This window comes from Capricornis sumatraensis, chromosome 8 (genome assembly GCF_032405125.1).
Source record: "Capricornis sumatraensis isolate serow.1 chromosome 8, serow.2, whole genome shotgun sequence".
Taxonomy (NCBI): domain Eukaryota; kingdom Metazoa; phylum Chordata; class Mammalia; order Artiodactyla; family Bovidae; genus Capricornis; species Capricornis sumatraensis.
The window spans coordinates 33,074,451-33,098,516 of record NC_091076.1 but is presented as its reverse complement, the minus strand read 5'-3'; the positions used below and the strand labels follow the sequence as shown (position 1 = coordinate 33,098,516).

At 47.3% G+C, this 24,066-nt stretch overlaps 1 protein-coding gene across 1 annotated transcript in view; it reads left to right on the top strand.

Annotated features, from left to right (window-relative positions):
• The window catches only part of TENM4 (teneurin transmembrane protein 4), a 439,221-nt gene that overhangs the window by 394,020 nt on the left and 21,135 nt on the right, over nucleotides 1-24,066 (top strand). The window contains exons 24-25 of the mRNA XM_068978818.1: nucleotides 4,386-5,263; nucleotides 21,185-21,357. Of these exons, the coding sequence (XP_068834919.1) occupies nucleotides 4,386-5,263; nucleotides 21,185-21,357 (1,051 nt within the window). The remainder of the gene's footprint in view (nucleotides 1-4,385; nucleotides 5,264-21,184; nucleotides 21,358-24,066) is intronic.

Here is a 24,066-nt window from a genome sequence, read left to right as displayed (position 1 = left end):
CTGCATACAGGCCCTTTGCCACTCACTGCCAACCTGCTGCCTGGGTTCAACAGGTGACGGAGGCTGGGAGGCTTCCCAGCTTGTGCCCACCCCTGCTCCCAGCGTGTCACCAAGCCCCTTCCCTGGACCTCAGGGCTGCTGCCGGCCATTCCACAGCTGCCTGCTTCCCTGTCCGGTGCTGGTGTGGTTTCCCTCTGTACCAGCTACTGATTGTTATGCTCCCGAGTGGGAATCTGTTCTCTGCCACCCGTCTTTCCAATTTGGCAGGCTTCCCCTTGCTTGCTCGAGGGTTTCCCTCTCCGGTCTGTAAGCAAGCTTGATTTACCCCGTCAGGAAGCGGCCACAGCCTGAGGATGTTACGTCGAAGTCTCTTCAGTTCTCCAAATAAGCCCTCCACCAGCCAGCACAGGGTGCCAAAAAATTTCAATCCACACGTTGGAAAATTGTCTAGATTTAGCTGGAGGTACTGCCAAGCACCCAGATCAAAGGCTTGGGAGACAACTGGCATATTGTGGAGGCAGGAAAAAAAATCCATGCTTAAATTCAGAAATCCTGGACTGAAATCTCCTTGCCCCCGGTCCTCAGCACCCTCGTCTGAAATGGAAGCACACGATTCTTTTTACTGCGTTCTCTGGCATAGCGATAAACTCTTATACATGCATATGGGAAGGGGCCTGGCTTTCATCCTCAGAGCTTCCTCTATCACAAACACGCAGCTGCTTTGCTGTGTGGAGCAGGGAGGTGAGGCAGAGAAATGGGAAACCGCTCAGAGGTAAGAATGCAAAGGGGAGAACCAAGGAGCTCGCTCAGACTGAAGACCAGGTGGGAGGAGAAAATAGAGAGAGGCAGAGAGTAGAGACGTGATGGGAGATGCTGCCATCTGTCCGGAGCATCCGTTCAGAACCAGGCCTGAGTTCTCAACTCTGCAGCCTGCGGTCACCACAGACACTGAGTATCACCCTGTCCGTAGTCCAAAATGATTTCCTGAGAACGTACTGTGTGCAGGCACTCTTACAAATGGGGACACAGAGATAGATATAACGACTTTCCTTATTTAATTGTCACCATAATCCTGCATGGAGTCGCAAAGTTGCAAAGAGCCGGACGCGACTTAGCGACTGAACAGCAGCAATAATCCCTCAAGGTAGGTATTACATACCCCGTTTTATAGATGAGGAAACAGACTTGGTGAAGAAAACTGTGATTATAAATGCAGAGCTCTGTGCTAGGTTCCCTCAGGGGTGCAGAAAGGAAATTTTTTTCATGATATCATGTAAAACGTTTTGAACTTCTTTCCCGTATGTAGAAGGGGGTAATAAATATTACATAAGAGCCCCACACAGTATCTGGCAGCTAATAATGGGCTGTAAGTATTCATTCTCTTTGTAATTTACAAAGAATTTCCTTGTGCATCGTCTCGTTTGATCCTCACGACTACTCATACAAGATTTATTAGCACCGTCTACATATAAGGAAAGTTCAAAGCACTCATGTAACTTGAGGAAGGTCACACCTGTGGTCACTGGTGGACTGAGTTAAGAAGTGAAGTGTCCGGACCCCTAATCCCTCCCTCTTTCCATGCCATTCACCAGTCAGTCATTTGTCCATCCATTTGATGATCTGTTTTTGCAAATAACTCTGCAATGAGGCAGTCAAGTCAGGGAGCTTTGATAAAGGCACAGCGTGCTCTGGGGAGCGGGGAGGGAGCTTGATTCCATCTCAGGATGACAGAAGTGCGAGCTGGAGGGACCTCAGCTCTCCTTTCTAGTGATGGGAAATGAAGCCTTCACGTGATCATTGATCATCGTGAGCATCGCTAACAGGGAGGTAAAATCAGAGCAGCGTAGGGACTTGGTCCAGAACCATCACACCTGCACGGTGACTCCAAGTGCACTTCTTTTGCCTTCTTCCCTGGGTGGCTGAGTGCACGTGGGCACACAGGAGAGAGTAGGAGAGGCTTGTCCTTCCTCCTCCCCCCTTCCTCTCCCTCTCCCTCCCAGGTTCCCCCCCCACCACCCCCCCACCCATCAAGGAGCCGTCTTTTCATCGTAATGACAGGCAGAAAGGTCTCAGCAAGCATGTCCCCAAGGCGCCACAGGGCCAGAGGGCATAAAATATTTAGCAGCCAGTGTTGACAAGAAACGGGCTTTAGGAAATTGAAAATTCCCCTGTCACTTTAGAGTAAACTGTGTTCTTGATGCAGCCAAAGGCAGCTGTGATGCTGTGCTCCGGGGAGTGCTGGGAAGTGTGAAGGGAGGCAGCCCAGCCGCTGGTGCTGTGCCGTGGGGCAGAGGGGGCCCAGGCCGGGAGCGAGGAAGCACGCAGACCAGACCCTCGGAGCAGTGCAGCTGGCAGGGCCTGCTCCGTGCTGAGAAGGGCCCCGAGCTCAAGGGCCGGATGGAGGTGGCCACGTCCCAGAGGTGTATTGTCTTCTGGGGTTTCTTTTCACTATAGTCAACTCCCATATGCACATTTCAGGAAATAAAAAAAATTTTAAGTGACAAAGGAGAAAGTTAAAATTGCCTCTCCTCCCAACACCGGTTAACATTTCAGTATATAACCTCAAGCTTTTAACCCCACTTCTGTCCATCATTTATCTACATTATTGTTGTCTGGTTTCCCCAGTTGGGATCACACTGTGATTACAGTTCTGCAGACTGTTCTTTCTACTTAATACATAGCAAACATCTTCCCATGTCGTTAAATATCCATCTGTAACATCACTTTTAACTGCTGCACGGAGTGCTCTAACCTATGGGTGAATGAAATGGGCTATCATTTCTTCAGCCAGGTCTCTGTCATTGGGCATCTGGGTTGGTTCCAGCCTTTCACCATTATTAAAAATGGCTGTGATAAGCACTTCTGTAGTCAGGGGTGTACAGGAGTAAATTTCTGGAAGAGAAATGGCTCATTCAATGGTATAACATTTATTTAAATAAGCCCCAAGTTGGACAGAGTGTCAAGGACTTTTGGGGGGCTCAGGATCCTAAGGCGAAGAGTTCCCAGCCGTGGGGTGGATAAGGCAACTGGAGGCAGCAGCTGTCCGCCTATGTGCATTGTGGCTGGACCTCTCTGGGAACACAGCTGGCAAAGGGCTTCCCTTAGTGCCAGCACCTCCCAGGGCGAGATACCCAACATCCCAGCCTCCAAGGCCACCAAGGCAAGAAACAGCATCCTCACCTTAGACCTGCCAGGCCGCAGTCCCCTGCATGCCCACCTGCAGGCCAGCCTCCTGTGATCCTTGCTGGCATCCTGGCCTGGCTCAGAGGAGGCTCAGACCTGGGGCCCAGGACCTCTGAACCCTCCATTCCCATAGCTGACGTGTTCATCTCTCCCAGGTGGACTTGTTCTCTGAGGTGCTAGAAACCATCATCCAAAGCAAGGTATCACCAATTTCAGTATGTGTGTGCAGGAGCCTCCAAGGGGTTTTGTTGAAATGCCAATTCAGATTCAGTAGGTTTGGGGTGGGGCTACCTTTCTGCTATACGGACCAGCTCTCAGGCGATGCCAACACTCTTAGGCCAGAGATCACCCTTGAAGGAGAAGGATCCAGTTTTGATTCCAAGGCACATATTAGGATCATCCAGGATGCTTTTGTGCCTTTCCCAGAGCCCCATACCCAGGGATCTAATTTAATTGATTTAATTGATCAGAAGTGGAATTTTAGCATCAATACTTTCTTAAATCACCACGGGTCCTTCCTGTGTAGCCAGATTTGAGAATCACAGGTCTACAACTACGTCAGACAGGGGCCAGGGTTGCTTTTACTTTACATCCCCAGCCCCTAGCCATGTGCTACTCCATGAACTCAAAGCACTGAGAAATCCTCTGTCATGCATTTAGCGACGATTCACGTAAAACCTTCCTTAAGCCTCTAAACAACTTCTCCTTCAGCCTCCAGACTCCATCTGCCTTCCCCTCCCACCTCCGTAACATTAGCTGCCATTCTTTGACCGCTTCTGGGAGGTCAGACCCTCGGGACTATTATCATTGCTTATCTCACAGATGTGAATATTGAGGCTCAGAGAGGCAAAGTAACTCGCCCAAGGTTCTGAGTGGGGGAACGGGGATCTGAATCCAGGCCTGTCTGACTCCGTAGTCTCTCCTCTCACCTGTTCCTCTTGTTTATGTGTTTGTTATCCCCTTCTCTGTGTTTCGTCAGCCAAACGTAGACCATCGGATGTCTCGGCGGGGCTCTCGCATAGTTTCTGTCTGATCAGGGGCTGACATCCGCGGATGATGACAGGCTGCTGCCTGCTGATCAGGCAGGGCTGCCTGTGCTGGCGCTTGGCGCCCTCTACAGCGACCCAGGGCTCTACGGGGTGTGGGGTGATCAGTGGTGGGCACCTCGCCAGGCCTCTGAGTGTCCGTGTCTCCATTATCAGGTTCGCCTGGAGTGGCCCACAGACCTAGCCGTCAACCCGATGGACAACTCCCTCTATGTCCTGGACAACAACGTGGTCTTGCAGATCTCTGAAAATCACCAGGTGCGCATCGTCGCCGGGAGGCCCATGCACTGCCAGGTGCCCGGCATCGACCACTTCCTGCTGAGCAAGGTGGCCGTGCACGCGACCCTGGAATCGGCCACTGCCCTGGCCGTCTCTCACAATGGGGTCCTATATATTGCTGAGACCGACGAGAAGAAGATCAACCGCGTCAGGCAGGTCACCACCAGCGGAGAGATCTCACTGGTTGCCGGGGCCCCCAGTGGCTGTGACTGTAAAAATGATGTCAACTGTGACTGTTTCTCTGGAGATGATGGTTACGCCAAAGACGCGAAGCTGAATATCCCATCTTCCTTGGCTGTGTGTGCTGACGGGGAGCTTTATGTGGCCGACCTTGGGAATATCCGAATCCGGTTTATCAGGAAGAACAAGCCTTTCCTCAACACCCAGAACATGTATGAGCTGTCCTCCCCGATCGACCAGGAGCTCTACCTGTTTGATACCAGTGGCAAGCATCTGTACACCCAAAGCCTACCCACGGGAGATTACCTGTACAACTTCACCTACACCGGGGATGGTGACATCACGCTCATCACAGACAACAACGGCAACGTGGTCAACGTCCGCAGAGACTCCACAGGGATGCCCCTCTGGCTGGTGGTCCCGGATGGCCAGGTGTACTGGGTGACCATGGGCACCAACAGTGCACTCAAGAGTGTGACCACACAAGGGCACGAGTTGGCCATGATGACATACCACGGCAACTCTGGCCTGCTAGCCACCAAGAGCAATGAAAACGGGTGGACCACGTTTTATGAGTAAGTGTCAAGACCAGGCCGTTTGGGGGTTTTGTTTCATGGGTGCACTGTAGAATTAGAGGTCAACTGATGAAGTGTTCATTTATGGATGTTTTTTATTTTAATTCGCTGGAGATTCAAACCATGACCGATTACATGTTCTGCATGTTAATAACCCACATGATTACTCCTAGGAAGGAACATCGTGTGGTAGGAAAGGCATGAGCTCTGAAGTCAGAGAAGCTGGGCTTGAATCCAGCTTTCCCTGTGGACTTAATCTCTCTGGGCCTCAGCTTCCACCTCTGTAAAACAGAAACCTTCCCCCATGGACTCACTACAGGGAGGTGACATAGATGGAAAATACTTGGTTAAGTGTCAGCAATTGTCCACATAATCCAAGTCCACATCTTTTTTTTTAATTAGTTTATTTTTCATTGAAGGATAATTGCTTTACAGAATTTTGCTGTTTTCTGTCAAACCTCAACATGAATCAGCCACAGGTATACATATATCCCCTCCCTTTTGAGCCTCCCTCCCATCTCCCTCCCCATCCCACCCCGCTAGGTTGATACAGAGCCCCTGTTTGAGTTTCCTGAGACATATAGCAAAGTCTCGTTGGCTGTCTATTTTACATATGGTAATGTGAGTTTCCATGTTACTCTTTCCATACATCTCACCCTCTGCTCCCCTCTCCCCATGTCCGTAAGTCTGTTCTCTATGTCTGTTTCTCCACTGTTGCCCTGTAAATAAAGTCTTCCGTACCATGTTTCTAGATTCCGTATATATGGGTTAGAATATGGTATTTATCTTTCTCTTTCTAACTCGCTTCACAAGTCCACATCTTTATGATTCAAAACTTTTTCTTTCACTTTTAACATTTTAGATGGAACTTATGAAGTGCATTAGATGCCTCCCTTTCTGTTATACAGGCATAAATCTTTCTTTTATGAGTCAAGGTCATTAACAAGAAACAAGGCATTTGATGCTGCCATATTGATCTCAGAGAAACAGCAGTGTGTAGTCCTGAAGAAAGATCTCAGCTCCCTGCCCTGGGATTGAACCTGGGTAACCTGGATGAAAACCAGGAATCCTAGTCACTAGAAAACCAGGGACTAGAGGCTAGAAGTAAAGGGGTCCTGACTCTTGCCCCAGTTTGAAAGCAAGAATGTTTCAAGGAGGCAAAAACTGTAAAAACAGGAAGTTTATTATTAGAGACACAACATAATGTCTGGGAGAGCACACAGGAAAACAGTTTGTTTATCTGACTCAGAAGCAGGGCAGAGAAACACATCCAGAAAGAAAGGGATGGTCATTCTCTGCAGTGAAGAGGAACACAGTAATTCAGAGAGACATACCCGGAGACGAGTGTGGGCATCCGGAATGAGGAGGCGCACAGTAAGAAGGTGATTTAAATCACTTATCTAGGATTATCCTTCTGAGTCTTTGTTTACTTTTGACCCATTGTCTAGTTTCTTTCTTCACCTGTGACTGGTCCTAGGACCCTCCCCAGGATGCGTGCACAACTTTTTGCTAAGGTGGATCCCACCACAGAGGCCTGTGGGTGCATGTCCATACTTACGGGGCGGGGTCCCCTCCCTTTCGACCCCCAAGGAGCCTCCCTGCACTTGGGCAGGCAGGGAAGTTGTCCTTGACCTCAGGAGTGGGCCTCTTACTGCTTTACTTTAGCAGAGCTCAGCTTTTGCCACTAGCTTTGTCCTTGGAGTGTCTGGGTGAGAGCAAAGCTTGAATTTTACTCCACTCAACAAATAGCAGGTGTCTAGCCCGGGGGCCCATCTGTCTCCTACCTCGATATGAAGCTGGTTCCCGGAAAATGAGGCTATAGACCCGTCCATTCCTGCCTGAAGTGATTCTAAACGGTTCTTTCCTTAGCGCCTGTGCCTAATCCTTAGTTTTACCACCTCCTCCCTCCATGTGGCGCTATCATATCATTGTTCCAATTGTGGTGGCCGACTTCAGTAGCTCGCTTCCCTTCTCTTCATCCAGGGCAGGGGTTCTTAAATGGTGTAGTCAGAGAACCAGACATGCAGCTTATTATAATCCTCGCCAAAATTAAATATGTATATATATCTCCAGGGTGTTCCTCTATGAGGTATTTTAATGAATAGACTTGTAACATCTATTTCTACTTAGATCCTTTTTAAGCTGCTTTTTGAGGTTTTAGCCATGTCCCACACAACTGAGGCTGTCAAATATTAGACAAGTACATGGGAGAGAGGGAAGGAACTAGCCTCGCTGCCCATCACTGATGGGCTAGGAACTGTGTTACTGTATTCAGGCCGCGAATCATCTCTGGAAGAAGCAGAAACGGAGACGCTGAGGCTCAGAGAGGCTCATTTGTCCATTACTGTCTAGTGAGGCCTCACAGAACAGGGGTCACGGCCCACATCTGTCTGATACCAGAGCTCATGCTCCTGCAGTCCTGCCCTGCTGCCCCGTACAGAGTTTGTTAATCCCAAATGAACTTGAATCTTTGAACCCTAAGTTTTTCTCAACCTTGATCAAGCATCAGTTTCTCGCAATCCTAGCGTCCCAAACAAAAGGAGCTATCATAGATTTTTGAATACAATTTGCACCAAAAAAGAAAAAGTCACAGCAGTTTGTACAAAGTTCACTGGCTAAATTCCCTTCTCCAAACGGGCACCTTGTTAATTACGAAAATAAAAGACAAAGATCCAAGAAAACAGCAATTATCTTGATTAACTCATCGAAATGGAAATACATTAAATAATTCAATTTTCTCCCAGTTGCCCAATGGAAATCCCTTATACATTATTTAGCCAATACAGGGGTTTCTTTGTCGGACCAGGTCGGTGCCCTCGATTCGGTCTCAAGGTCACTCCCTCAAATCGCAGACTGAATGCTTACACGTCACTGCAGCCGTTACTCTCAACCAGCCCTGAAATTGAAAAGCATGTCCTACACCTCTACCAGCAAGGATCCCCTTCCCCTCTCCCTGTCTTCCTTGATGAAATTATACAGCCATATTTGATGACTTACGAAGAAGGAAGTTAGTACCATCACTTTTTAGAAAATTGCACTTGGAATTCCACAGTATCGACTTCATAGCTGTATTCAGAAGCAGAAGATAAAAGCCCTAAAAGAGACAAGTGAAAGTCACTTTTTTTGAGATCCAACTGTGTACCAGGCTCTTTCTCATTGAGTCTTCACAGCAACCTCAGATGGTAGAGATTATCAGTCCTGTTTTTCACAGATGATCAAACCAAGGCACGGAAAGTGTAGGTAACTAGTCTAAAGTCACACAGTGAGAACTGAGCAGAACCAGAACACATGTCCATGCTCTTTCAACTACACCAATTGGGTTCACCCAGATTCTTTGTAACTTATCTGTATGTTACGGACTAAAGTTGTATCTTTTTCTTAGGGATAGTCTGGGGTTCAAATTTTCAGGGAAATAAAATATGGAAAACGATATCTGACTCATTATAAGTACTCAAATGACAGTTATTGCTATTGCTGTTATTATTATTTCAAGTAATATTAGTATTAGCATTTCAAGCAGTAGTATTAAGTAATTGCTGAGATGTTGTTTGGGCATGTAAGGTATTTACCTGGCAGCAGTTGCGAGTCAGCTAATCAAAGAAGCAGACCAAAGTTGTAATTGAAGTTAGTAGAAATTAGAGGAGGGCTTCCCTGGTGGCTCAGATGGTAAAGAACCTGCCTGCAGTGCAGGAGCCCCAGGTCTGATCCCTGGGTTGTGAAGATCCCCTGGAGAAGGGAATGGCAACCCACTCCAGTGTTCCTGCCTGGAGAATTCCATGGACAGAGGAGCCTAGTGGGCTACAGTCCATGGGGTCACAAAGAGTCAGACACAGCTGAGTGACTAACACACGCACGCACGCGCACACACGCATGCACACACACGCACGCACGCACACACAGGAATTAGAGGGCAGATCAGAAGAGCAGACTCAGGTGTCAAGTCTGAGGGATGAAGGGATGAACCAGGAAAGGGGTCAGATTCCTGAGAATACCCAAAATGGATGGGAAAGAATTATACAGGATGGGTCAAGGAAAAATGGTTCAATTCAGGTTGTGAACATAGCAAGGATACCAGATACTTATTTTTACTGGATATTTGCCATGTGATTTCAGGAGCAGGCTGGCTTCCAGACCCAAGTCTCAATCAGACCGAAATAATGCCTGACCTACCCCATTTTAGGGCCATTATAGGAATCAAAAGACTAAGTAAATGCTGAGAGTGAAAATACTTTGCAACCAATGTTGCTCCCAAGAAGTTATGGTATAAAAATTATCATTATGGTATTTCTCAACACAGATTTGGACAGATTTTGCCATTGCACATTGCTCCAGTGAATTTCCTACTTTTAGGTCCATGAGGCAGCTTAATAGATTCCAAACCAAAATGCTCTAATACTTAAAAAAAAAAAAAAAAAAATCAGCCCAGGCTTGCCTATAACACAGGCTATTACTGAAATGAATTTTAAGTTGGCTTTATCGACCCTCTCAACAGATTAATACATCTAACATGAACGTCTCACATGTCAGAGCAAGCAGCTTGACTTAAAGTGTTTATAATTCTGGGGAATCGAGGATCCTTTTCTTCTCTCAACCCAGAGATCTGCCAGTCGGAAACCTAAAAGGGGTCTGTAATGCTTTCATCTCTAGCCTGTGGCGGCATTAAGTTCAGACGTGGGCTCCTGGGCTGGTGGCATTTGCTGGCGAAGAAAACGGCCTGACAAAAGGAGGCAGGTTCCAAAATTGGCTTATTAGATGGGCGTGAGTAAGTTTCATAAGGGAAGTGGCTCTGGCACTCAGAGCCCTGTGACAGCTCCCATCATCCTTATGCTCAAGCTATCTACCCTGAGACCCTAACTAATGCCTCTCTGTACACACTTGGGACTTGCCAACTAGGAGGTGCTCAGTAACTATTTTATGAGTGAAATTTACATTCGGGAGGGAAGGGAACAAGAAGGGAAGGAAAAAACACACACTGTCCTGAGAAAAATGCTAGGTTTCCATCGCAGCTGCAGTACCGCCAGTGCTCCTAGCCGGAAACGGAATTCAATTCCAATGGTTCCAGTGAGGAGGCTTCGCTTCCCATCTTTGCTTGAGGATATAAGAGCCAGAAAAGGCATTGTTCCCATCCTTACAATGAAAATAAGCCAGACAAGTGGCAAATGCATGAGTTTTCCTTGAACTCCTTCTCTGAGGTCACAGGGCAACCAAGTGGCCAGGCCTTTTACAGAGTGCCACACCACAGACAAGATGTGGGTGCCAGCTTCCCTGGGGCGGTTGCAACCTGTCCCTGGGGAAACAAAGCATTCAGCTTGGGGAAATTATGAAGCCTAAATGTGTCCTGGCAGGAGAGTATGTAGCCCTTGGAGGCTGCAGATATTGGGAGAGTCCACAGTCTCCAAAACTTTTCTCCACAAACCCCAGCAGGTACTACAGAGAAAAAGTAGGAAAATAATCCCTTGTGGTGGACCCGGAGGAGGGGTACAGCAGCTGCTAAGGGAGGGGGTTCAAATTTCTGCCTGCTTCACTCAGACCCTTCTCACCTGATCTCCCATATGGAACAAAAGCCTTAATCTGTGGAGAGAACAGTGAACACTATTCTACTTAGGCCCTAAGGAAAAAGAAAATTCTAACTACTGCTGGAAGAGAAGCAGGAATACTTAATGGGCCCAGAAGAACAGCCTGAAGAGGCCACACTCCTGAGATTCAGGGATACTTGCAAATATTGATATAAGACTGAGGCTCAATCAGAACAAAAGAGAATTCTCTCAAGCTTGCCACCCACCACTGCTAGCTAAAAAGCTAAACATAACAATGAAAAGTGGAATACTACTGGGAAGGAGATAAGAAGGACACAAGAGCCTAAAAAGAGACCCTTTCTAAGGCTGGGCACAAAGATGGGACCTAAACCTGAGAATAAAGTAGGCACATTGGGAAAAAAAAAAAAAACCCTCTGGCAAACTAGTTTCACACCCTAAATACAAGATATTGCTGGAGGAATGTAAAGCCTGTGACGCGTTAAGTTTAGCCGTAGAAATAACACATTGCAAAGCCAGCCCAAATCCTAACTGAATTAACTTAAACTCTCTCACTAAAGCGCAAGCAGGAGAAAACTCATACCCAAAATCTACTACCTCAGTCTCTGCTGCGCGACACAAGATGTCACACTTTCAACCGAATCTACAGAAAGGCAAGAAAAAGCAGCACTCTCCCAGGATCGGAGGTATCGCCAGAAGAACACTCAGATGTGACGCAGATGTTGAAACTGTCTCTCAGGAATTTAACGAAGATTACGTAGGGAATTCCCTGCTTGTCCAGTGGCTAGGACTGTTCGTGCTCACTATGAAGGGCCCAGGTTCAACCCCTGGTCAGGGATCTGATACCCTGCAGGCCCGGCAGCTAAAATAAAATACTGTCGTGGAAAAGATGGAAAACATGCAAGATCAGATGGATATTTCAGCAGAGAAATGGAAACTGTAAGAGAGAATCAACTGGAAATGCGAGAAATGAAGAACCTAGAGGTGAAAATTGTCTTATGGGTTTACCAGTAAAGTTGAAACAGCTGAGGAAAGTAGATAGATCAATAGAAATTATCCAACCTGAAACACAAGGAGGAAAAGAAGAAAAAATATAGAAAAGGGCATCTAAGAACTGGGGGACATCAACTGCTCTAGTATACATTTAATTAGAATTCTGGAAGAAGACAGAAAGAGCAAGGCAGGAGAAACATTTGAGGAAATAATGGTTGAGAACTATCCATATGTAATTAGACACCAAAACCACAAACCCAGAATCTCAGAAAGCACCAGGCAGAATAAGTACACACACACCCACAGGTATCTATGCATATCCTATTCAGACTGCTGAATACAAAAGGAAAAGAGAATCCTGAAAGCAGTGCCATACGGGGCTTTTTTTTTTTTAATACAGAGGACCAAAGATAAGAGTCATAGCAGACTTCTCATCAGAAGAAGAAATTTGAAAAGAGAAATACATATAAACTAGAAAACAGAAATGCTGAAAGAAAGAAGAAATCTGTCAACCCAGATTTTTATATCCTGCAAAGAAAACATCTTTCCAATGGAAAAATGGTATAGAGGTATAGGCAAGAATAAGGGAACCAAGAAGGATGGTGAGGCTCCCAGGCACTAAACACACTGAATAACCATTACCAACCCTCGGGCTGAAGGGCAGGGCAGGGAAGTAACAAGATATTGTTACTAAAGCCCAGTGGGAGTTGCAGCCATGTAGAAGGCATCTGGCAGGAGCTGTAATTTGGGGTGGATGCATCCGTTATTAGAAATATGGGACCAAAAGAGAGAGAGAGTAGGGAAAACTTCTCCTCTTGACCTTCAGTCTCTCACCACTGCCTGCCATTGGCTATACCCAACCAGAAGCAAGCCCACAAGGGAGGCTCCAGGGATGCAGTCTGCAGAGGTCAGCCTGTCAGAGCACAGGGCAGGGTAGAAAATGAGTCTGAGGAGGGAACAGGATAAACAGCACAGCCACAGACTGGCTCTGTGACACTGTTCACATAAGTGGCAGAGCAGACAGGGTTCAATCCCAGATCTACCTAAGAACTTTCTAGCAGATGCATGGCCTCAAATATAACATTGATGAGACATAAGACCTACAGAGGTAGGGTGGGCCAGCTCTTAGAAATCCTGAAGGCTACAATTCATTGTTGGGAGTTCCTGCTGCTGCTGCTGCTGCTGCTGCTGCTGCTGCTGCTGCTGCTGCTGCTGCTGCTGCTGCTGCTGCTGCTGCTAAGTCGCTTCAGTCGTGTCCAACTCTGTGCGACCCCATAGACAGCAGCCCACCAGGCTCCCCCATCCCTGGGATTCTTATGGGAAATGGGCAGCAAGGACAAATTTTTATTGCAGAGCCAACAAGCAGCCTGCCTCTGCTGCAGTTTTGGAGTAGTTACCGTTTAGATATGCCACTCTGTTACAGAGACCTAAGGTCAAGGGATCTGTTGGTGTGCACGGGCTGTGAACTGTAATTATTCACAGAGAATACAGTGGCCATTTCCTCTTGTTGATGATGGTGGTGTTTGGAACAATCATAGATGAAAGTCCTAAAAAATCAAATCTTTATTTTCCAACTAAAAAGTGCCCAATCAGCAAAAAGTTTACTATCAGAAAGGCAATGTGGCATTTTCCTCACCAAGCGCGTGTAGTGAAGTGGATCAAGGTGTGAAGTATCGAGTGTGAAGAAGAACACTTGCAGTATGTGTGAAGAGAGCTTCCAGTGGTCCTCTTCTGAGAGCCAAGTTTGCAACCAGTCTATGAATCTCCTGTGTGTGTTCTTTCTCTGTATTCCAAAGATGCTTTGGAAAAACAAGTGAAGAAAAGTCGGTGGGGGGAGATAGTGAGAAACCGATCACCTGGCTGTCTCCATCACACCCCCAGGTGGGGGCTGAGCATCACTGTAGAGTCAGCTGTAGCGGAAGCAAAGAAGAGCGTCGTGAAGAGAAAGCTGTCCCTCTTCTCTACCCACTTCAGAGTTCCAAGCGCAATCTTTTCTTTAACGTAGTTGAACACAAAGGTTTTGATTTGTAATGGCACCATCTTTCCAGGAAGCTCGATGACAGAACACAGGCTTTAAGATCAGACAGACGTGACAGAGTCTTTATGCCTCTGTTAGCCATGGGCTCTTAAGCAAGTTATTTATCTTTCTGAGCCTCAGTTTCACTGGTTATGAAATGGTGACAGTCATGTTCACCTCCAAAGATGGCTGTGAGCACAGTGCTCCATACCTAAAATGTACTGTATGAATATTAGTGAACTTTCCCTTCCTCACACAGAAGGTGAGGGGTAACAGGGGTGGAGTGCTTAATTATTCTCACCCTAGCTCTTGAAAAAACAATATCATCTACTATTCATTCACTCATCCAAGAAATATGTAGAGTGCCTTTTACATGCTGGCTCCTGCAACAGGCACTAAGAATACAAACAAGGTCCCTGCCTTCATGGAGCTTATCTTCTAGTAGGAAAAGAGACAATAAACAGGTAAGCAGGTAAACAAGATGTGAAGTGAAAACAGTGAAATAAGATAATGCAGGGGCCCCCAACCTCCAGGGTCTATTGCCCAGTGATCTGAGGTGGAGCTGATGTATTAGCAGTAGAATAAAGCGCATGATCTGTGTAACATGCTTGAACCATCCTGAAACCATCCCCTGCCCCCAGTCTGTGGAAAAGCTGTCTTCCACGAAACTGATCCCTCGTGCTGAAAAGGTTGGGGACTGCTGATTGATGTGATCAAGATGGGCGGACCCATCAGAACGGGTGACCAGAGAAGGCCTTGCTGAAATAATAACATTTGAACTAAAACATGAGTAATAAAAGGAACCAGCCCTATCAAGGTTAGAAGGAAGAGCATTCCCAGCAAAGGAGACAGTCAGCACGAGCACCCCGAGCCTGGTTTGAACTCAGCGTGTTCAGAAGCAAATGGAATGGAAGGCAGAAAGTATGAAGGAATAGGCTTCAAGGTAAAGTTGGGGAAAGCAGGGGAAAAAAAAGAATGAGCAGACCATTCTATCTACACTCACTCATTCACATTATTGAGCATCTAGTGTATGGAAGATTCTTCAAGAGATGGAAATACCAGACCACCTGACCTGCCTCCTGAGAAATCTATATGCAAGTCAAGAAGCAACAGTTAGAATTAGATGTGGAACAGCAGACTGGTTCCCAAATCGGGAAAGGAGTACATCAAGGAGTATAGTGTCACCCTGATTATTTAACTTATATGCAGAGTACATTATGCGAAATGTTGGGCTGGATGAAGCACAAGCTAGAATCAAGATTGCTGGAAATATCAATAACTGCAGATATGCAGATGACACCACCCTTATGGCAGAAAGCAAAGAAGCACTAAAGAGCCTCTTAAAACTCAACATTCAGAAAACTAAGATCATGGCACCCAGTCCCATCACTTCTGGGCAAATAGTTGGGGAAACAAGGGAAAGAGTGACAGACTTTATCTTCTTGGGCTCCGAAATCACTGCAGATGGTGACTGCAGCCATGAAATTAAAAGACGCTGCTCCTTGGAAGAGAAGCTATGACCAACCTAGACAGCATATTGAAAAGCAAAGACATTACTTGGCCAACAAAGGTCTGTCTAGTCAAAGCTGTGGTTTTTCCAGTAGTCATGTATGGATGTGAGAGTTGGACTAAAAAGAAAGCTGAGCACTGAAGAATTGATGCTTTTGAACTATGGCTTTGGCAAAGACTCTTGAGAGTCTCTTGGACTGCAAAGAGATCCAACTGGTCAATCCTAAAGGAAATCTGTCCTGGGTGTTCACTGGAAGGACTGATGCTGAGGCTGAAACTCCAATACTTTGGCCACGTGATGCAAAGAACTGACTCATTGAAAAAGACCCTGATGCTGAGAAAGATTGAAGCTGGGAGGAGAAGGGGACAACAGAGGATGAGATGGCTGGATGGTATCATTGACTTGATGAACATGAGTTTGATCAAGCTCCAAGAGTTGGTGATGGACAGGAAAGCCTGGTGTGCTGCAGTCCATGGGGTCACAAAGAGTCGGACACGACTGAGCGACTGAACTGAACTCTATGCCAGGCACTCCCCTAAGTGCTAGGGATACATCAGTGACTGAACAAAAGTGCTTCCCTCAGGGAGTTGACAGTCTAGTGAGGGCAATCTCATGGGGTCCCGCAGTCGCTGGAAAGAGCTGGCATTGAAATCTGTTACCTTGTTTGATCTTCACAGTATCTCCCTGAGACAGATACTATTACCCATGTCTTACAGAGGAGAATTCAGAGGCACACAAAGGTTATGCTGTGTAACCTGCCTGAAATAATACAATTTGTGATGGGGGTTGGATGGTTAACAGGGGACAGAACTGAGTGCCTGCCTCTAGGGTTGCGTTGCTGGCAAGTGTAGAGCCTAGATTTGAAGCCTAAACCACCTGGCTCCAAGGACCTTCCCACAGCGACCTGTCCCTTCTGTTCTTCTGTGATTGGAAGAAAATTGGCCAGTAATTTAAGTAAAGCTGCAACAGATATATCTAAACCATTGGCCAGAAGTCCTCCCTCTTGGGATCAGAATCCAGGCACTGCAAATAGAGACCTGTCTCCAGCATCCTGCTGGGAAACACCCGCATCCTTTCCCTTAGCAGCTGGGTAGCAGGAAGGGAAAGGGACGCCGAGGCGGCCACGGGGCAAAGGTCAAGGTCCAGAGAATGGATAGCCACAGCTCCTCCCCACAGAGGCAGAAGCAGCAGCGTTCGGATGGGATAATCACAGGAATTGATCAGGTGGCAGAGAGAGCCAGTGGCCTTTCTCAAGCTCCAGAAAGTGGTGAAATGAGTGAATAAGAAAATTCTATAAATAAATAAGAAAATTCTATAAATGGGCTGTGCTGTTTGATGTTCATTTAATTAAGACATTCAGTCCTAATGGAAAATATGAGGAGTGGAAATTACTGCTTTTTGACCATCTCCTAGAAAGCCAGATCTTGACGGCATCCAGCCTTTTCATCGTATCGTCTTCAGGCTCAATTTAATTATGTATTACAGGCCACCTTCGATAATAATTACAATTGTCTGCCTTTATGCAAAGCCTCTTTCTAGCTTGGAAGCTAAAACTCTGGGGAGATGCCAACGGAGATTGCTCAAGTATCGTTTAGTGAAAGCGGTTGTTCCTGTATTTGTGCATTCAGCAGATGTTTATCAGGGACTTACTGTGTGTCAGGTCTCTGTAGGTCCTGCAGGGGGTGGCATGTGAGTGCATCATGGTCTCTCTTCTCTGAAGAAGCAGGAAAGAGGCCTTGCACATGCAATCCTGCGTTCACTTATCTGTTCAGCCACCATCCCCTGATCATCTTCTCTCTCCCAGCCCCCATGCTAGGGAAGCTGAGATGAACTGAAGGCCAGTCCTCCAGGGTCCCGTGGCTGGCAGATGCTGGAATCCAGATTCCCAGCCTGACTGTCTGACCTCACGATCCTGTCCTAACTCAGGTGCTCCAAGGCCAAAGCGGGAGACAAGTTGTCCCTCAGCGGTTGTGATGCAGAGGGCACATTCCAGAGGATCACTGGGAGAAGAAGGGATGGGAGACCTGTAGGGGGTGGCGTTTGAGCAGGGCCTTGATAGAAGTAGCATCAAGGTGACATGAAATTCTCCAGGCAAGAATACTGGAGTGGGTAGCCATACCTTTCTCCAGGAGATCTTCCATACTGAGGGATCAAACCCAGGTCTCCTGCATTGCACGCAGATTCTTTACCATCTGAGCCACCAGGGAAATCCAGTGAATAATCTATCAAGTCAAAATTGTAAGACTGCAGAACTCCTTTTTAAGTATTTTTCATGGTGTAATAAAATCTTTTTTATCCAGTTAGGCCAGGAAATTAGATTAATAAAGAGTGTGTACATGGATCATAGGTATTCAAAGAACCAGACTAGAACAGCATACCCATCCCGTGAAACTGACAGACTGAAATGGATCTTCCTGTTACCTTCCAAGATGACTGGGGATCTGACAGCACTCAGCTTGCTCGTAGACTGCAGTTGAAGGGACAGAATGGGGTTTATGTTGGAGGGGTGGGGGGTTAGCGGGGAGTCTTGATTTGGGGCTCAAAAATTTGGGATGCTCTAGTGATATTTAGCCTACAGGTTGTTATTGGCAGATGTCCTCTAAATGAGACACTTCTAAAATTACCAGCAATTAAAAAAGTCCTCTTCCCCAAGGTGGCCATGCTCATGAGGCATTACTTGCCTTGTCACAGCACTTTTCTTTTCTTCTTTTTTTTAATGTATGTATTTGGCTGGGGTCTTAGTTGCAGAGCTGGCGGGCCCAGTAGCTGTGGCCCATGGGCTTAGTCGCCCCCGGGTACATGGGGTCTTAGCTCCCCGACCAGGGATGGAACCCACGTCCACTGCATTGCAAGGCAGATTCTTTACCACTGGACCGCTAGGGAAGTCCTGTCACAGCACTTTTCTGATGATGAAAATCATCCATGTTAGTTATTCAAAATCTTGAGACTATAAAATGCATATAAAGAAGCAACTAAAACCCCCTTTAATTCTACTTCCCAGAGATAGCCACTGCAAAGATTTTTGTGAAATTCTTTCCTGTTTAAATTTCCAGCAGCCATAAAGGGCTAAAAAGCACACCAGCCTCTCCCAGAGTTAACAGGAGCAGAGCTGTGAGCTCCTCCAGGTGAGAGAGGCCTTAAGACAGACAGCCCAGATCTTTAACCCGAGAGCACCCTCAGTGGTCTTTTGGAGTCATGCCCTCACCCACTCTGAGGGGCACTCTGCACCTCTCACCCTCCATTCCAGGTCAGGCCTCACCGCTGCTCCCCGCTGAGCCAGACTGACCTCCCCTAACAAGAACCCGACTCAGTACAGAGAGAGAAAAATGAGAGAATCATGACAGGAAACAGTTTTCCAAACCCTTTAACTGCCTCTGAAAGTGAAAGTTGCTCAGTCATGTCCAACTCTTTGCAACCCCATGGACTGTACAGTCCGTGGAATTCTCTAGGCCGGAATACTGGAGTGCATAGCCTTTGCATTCTCCAAGGGATTGTCCCAACCCAGGGATCGAACCAAGGTCTCCTGCATTGCAGGCAGATTCTTTAACAGCTGAGCCACCGGGGAACTGCCTCTCCAAGAACCCAAAGGGCTGATAGGTCCGCACAGCCTGGCCCCGCCACCCCCAGGCCTGAGGAATACGGTTGCAACCCTTGCTCTTCTTGCCATCATGGAAAGGGCATCCGTTCGCCTTCCTCAGACCTCAGCACTGAAGATTCAGCTCTCCCAAAGCCCCTTGGCCCTCCCCCTAAAGTCAGTCTTGAGTCGAGGACTGGGATGATTCACTCAAAAGACCTTCACCAACACTTCCTCTGTGGCAGACTGTGCCCGAGACTGTTATCATTCCGTGATCAGTGCCAGCCAGCCATGGCGACAGAAAGAGCGGGTGGATGGCAGAACCCACGCAGCATCCAAATCTGACCTTGAGCAGAAAATTGCTCAGGAAAGGTCTGCCTGGGCTCACCTACCAAGTCTCACCTGAAACCATAGGAGCTGCAGGAACCCAGGGGCCCATCAGGAAGCCAGGCCCAGCTGAAGGAATCAGGAGAAGAGCCAGGATGGAGCTAAACTTTCAGGCCTCGTTTCACCGTAGTTAAAACCCTTTGCTCAGGTGCCCAGAGAACAGCTTTACCCCAGTATAAAAAGCTGAGCAGAAAGAGAAGTCCCGTGGGAGACCCGGAGTACATGAGGGAGACGTATACAGCTGAACCCACGCTGCAGGCTTGAGCCTGAGCAGAAGTCAGAAATATGAGCACCTGAGTGAAGAGCTTTATGCCCATTCACCTGCACGCGTGCCAAGTCACTTATGCCCATTCACCTGCACGCATGCTAAGTCACTTCAGTCGTGTCCAGCTCTTTGTGATCCCGTGGACTGTAGCCTGCCAGGTTCCTCTGTCCATGGAATTCTCCAGGCAAGAACACTGGAGTGGGTTGCCATGCTGTCCTCCAGGGGACCTTCCCCACCCAGGGATCAAACCTGTGCTTCCTGCATTGGCAGGCAGGTTCTTTACTGCTAGCACCACCTGATATGCCCATGCCCATCCACATGCAAGTCCAGAAAGGCTCTTCAAACCTACCTGTGAGTAGCCAGCTCCCTGCCGTCTGCCAGCCACTGTGTAGCAGGTAGGAAAGCACACGCCATGGACACTTGCAAACAGATTGTCTGGAAACCCTCTGAAGACAGAGAAGCAAGGGTCGGCTTGGAAGCAGGGAGATCGAAGTCTAGATTTCGACTCTGTCACCCTTAGCTGTGTGACCTGGAGCGAGTGACTGCACTTTCTGAGTGTCCTCCAAAAAAGAGCTAATCTATGTCTCTTAGACTAGTTGTGAGGGTTAAGGGGAAGAATGTATGAAAGTACCAGCGCCATATCTGAATGCCATATTGTGGGGGCTGAAAAAATTTCGGTTATTTCTTTTATCATCAGAAGAATGGGAAAGAGAATTGAGATTCACTTGTGATGCTTTAGAAAGACCACACCAGAGCAAAGCTGTGGGTTTTGAGCGCTGCTTGGTGCCAGATGTGAAATCCAGTTGTGAAGGAGTTACAGGAACCCATCTGTCTAGTCCCCTTCTGTGGCAGCAGAATCCTGGTCTGAATTCAAAGTCCCCTTTTCCCAGGCTCTGTGGCTTCCTAGGAAGCCCCATCTCTAGTGCTGGTCAGGAGAAACCTGTTTAACCAGTTCTTGGTTGTGGGGGAGGGCAGTGGGGGGAGGTTTGAGAAGGTATTCAAGCATCCACTTTGACTCCTTGCCTCTGGGAGTCGCCCAGCTCTAAGACTCTGGATCATCCATCTCAGGTGTGGGTGTGGGGTGGTGTGGTGTGTGTGTGCACACATGCACGTGCTAAGTCATGTCCAGCTCTTTGTGGCCCCGTGTGAACTGTATGTAGCCCACCAGGCCCCTCTATCCATGAGATTCTCCAGGCAAGAATACTGGAATGGGTTGCCACTTCCTCCTCCAGGGGATCTTGCTGATACAGGGACTAAACCCGCGTCTCTTAGGTCTCCTGCGTTGGCAAGCAGAATCTTAACCACTAGCGCTACCTGGGCCACCATCATGTGGCTCTTAGTGAGTATTAGTTCGTAGCAACAGGTCACTTCCACACATTGCTCACAGGAATCCTGGAGGGTGGGGAGGGTATCTCCACCCTACAGAATTAGCAAAGGAAGACTCAAGAGAGAGAAGTTGTCTGCCTGCAGCTGAATATCAGCAGGTGGAGTTGTGTCCAAGGAGATGCTGGAGACGTGGAAATGTATCCGAGCAGAAAGAAAAGTGGAACATGCAAAACCATGGCATCAGGTAGAACAAGCCAGGCTCCAGCAGTGGCACCATTATATCTCTGTTACTCAGAGCCACCCCTTGGTTTTCAGGTACGACAGCTTTGGCCGCCTGACAAATGTGACCTTCCCAACCGGCCAGGTGAGCAGTTTCCGAAGTGATACAGACAGCTCAGTGCACGTCCAGGTGGAGACCTCCAGCAAGGACGATGTCACCATAACCACCAACCTGTCTGCCTCCGGTGCCTTCTATACACTGCTGCAAGGTAAGCCAGCCGGGGGACTGGGGACTTGGAGACAGTGGGGTGGGGAGGCCCCCTTTGGAGAAGGATGACACGAGAAACGAGCTGCTACTGCTGCAGCTGCCAAGAACAGAAAAGCGTGGCAACTGGTTTCTTACTGTATCACCACCTCATTTGCAAAACACACCAGCCTGAGCCCTGTAGAGTCTCTCCCCCAAGCTTCAGAGTAATAGTTCATTGTCTCATCCCATTATCAGCAGAACAAAGGGTAGAGAATCCATTAGCTGCTAATCCAGGTGACCTCGCTCTTCTGCCATCCCAGTGGCTCCCAGATTAAAGACTGACTCTCACTCTGGTGCCTGGCAAGGACAAAGGACAAGAATAATTAAAGGACAAGAATAATTGCACCTAATTCTGAAAGGGATTTGGGCCTTGGAGAAGGCCTCCCTGAGTCTCGGGTGAGAGTGCCTTGTTCCTCTTCTAGGAGTCTATGGAGAAGAGACCCTTCTCTGTGTCCATCAGATAAACCCTGATATGAGTTGATCTTTTAGCTTCAGATAAATCACGAAGAAGTAACCTTGCTGTGAACTGTTTGCCATAATTGTTCTCACGGGGCATGGTGACTCACGGTGGAGGTTGCAGCTTTGTTGGGCCTAGTAAGCATGAAAGAAAAGAGGGATCACTAGGGAAGGTCTTATTTGATGTTTTTCCCTGGCATACTCCCCAAAGCTTTGACACAAAGCCCCAAAGAGTCTTGGTCTGAGAGTCAAAGCCCCAATTCTAGCCCTGACTCTGCCACCCCATCACCACGGCCCTCAAGTTTCTACTCTGGGGAAAGAAGGCAAACGAGAGCCATGGTGGATGGTTCCCTGCACCTGCTCTGATCCTCAGTTTCTGGGTCTGGGAAATGGGGCTGAATTACAAGTCCTACTCCCTAGGGTTGCTCAGACAGTTTCTTCAGACAACAAACAGAGGGAGTGGCATGGGCCAGGCACGTAGTACTGCTTGGGAAGTACTTGTTGGATTGATTAATTAACAGGCACTTTGATTTACCATAAGAGAATAACCATGTGTTTCCACAAACATTTTTACCCCAACTGTAGTCCTATGCCTTTAACAAAACTCAAAGGACAGTATCAGTTTTCAATCAAAGAAAGAGAAATCAAGCCCTGGGATTCCTTCTCCACCAAGCACCTTTAGCAATGGGTTGGGACAGACCCTAGGTATTTATGCGCCGACTGGGTTATTTCCAAGAAAAGGTACCAATTCCTAGCCAACCAGGGTTCTGGCTGACCAAGGACGAGAGGGCAGCTGATGACACACAAACATCTTATCCTTCAAACCTGTTTTTTTCCCCATGATTAAGAATTGCCTCTTCTGCTCCATACGTCTAAGCCGGCTTGCAGCATTTTTCTCAAAAGTTAATGCAGGCCTTCTAATAGTTAGACAATTTTTTAAAATTCAAAAATGACACATCTCCTCAGTTTTAAAATGTACCATCAATTTAATAACAACTTTTCAGGTGGAGGGGGTCGGGAGACGCACTGCTCAAAATCCATACGAGGACTTAAGACACATTCCAATTTCAGAAACATTAAAATGTGAAAAGTCCATCTCGGAATCCAGGAAAGCTCATACCTCTTTTTCCTCTTTGGTACCTCTGCCAAGCTCTCTTTCCTCATTTCATACCAGGCTCAGATGCTTGGTTTTGTAGCTACTTCAGTAGAGTCTTTGTCAAAAAAGCTCGTTCGGTTTCATCTTATGTCTGAACTATGGGAAGAAATAAGAAGCAGCTTCTAATAAGCGGCAGCCTTGGGAAACCACAGCTCACATTAAACAGGGATCGTTTTGAGATGGGGCCTCTGCAGATGCTATTCCATCCGCAGGCACCATTAATGGACGTATGTGGCTTCAGCAAGGAACAGCTTTAAAAGATAAATTGACACAGGCTCTTTCACTGTTCAAAGGGAGATTGTCAGTGAATAATGCATGGCAAGTTTCAGGCAGATTTTAGAATTCTGCGTGTGTGGGAGAGAGAAGGGGAGAACGATGGTGAGGGGAGGGAGTGGGGGGGAGAGAGGCCAATCTGATGCCATTCTCACAGGGAAGATTCAGTGAGGGTTCCCTGCAGAAACCGCTGTATCCTCATTGCCTGACACAGCCCAGTGTGTATCTGGTCTGATCCAGCAAATGTTTGCTGAGCACATGCAACAATAACAACGATAGCTAATGTTTTGAGCACTTCTTCTGTGTGAAGTATATTTTTAGTATTTTATATTCATCATCCTTTTTAAATCCTCACAACAACCCTCTGAGGTATGATTAATATCTCCATTTTTCCAGATGAAGATAATGAGGCATCGAGAGGTTAAGAGGCTTATCCAAAGTCACACAACCAGTAGGTGTTTAGACCCAGACAAACAGGCTCTAGGACACATTCTCTTAAGCATGAATCTGCAGGCAAAGGGGAGCTATGGAAGGACCATGACTGGTACTAGAAAAGTTCACTCTGGCAAGTATTTAAATGGGGCAGAGGAGATGGAGGAAAGATGATGAAAGACAGATGTGACAGTGACCAGCACAGCGCCTGGCACACGCAACTAGTGGTCACTGACATTTACGTGACACACACTAGAGGCTGATGCTCTTCTCAGTCTTCATGGTCATGCTCCCACTTAATCCCGAGAGGTAACAGTACAACTGTGATCCCTAATGAACAGATAAAGAAACAGA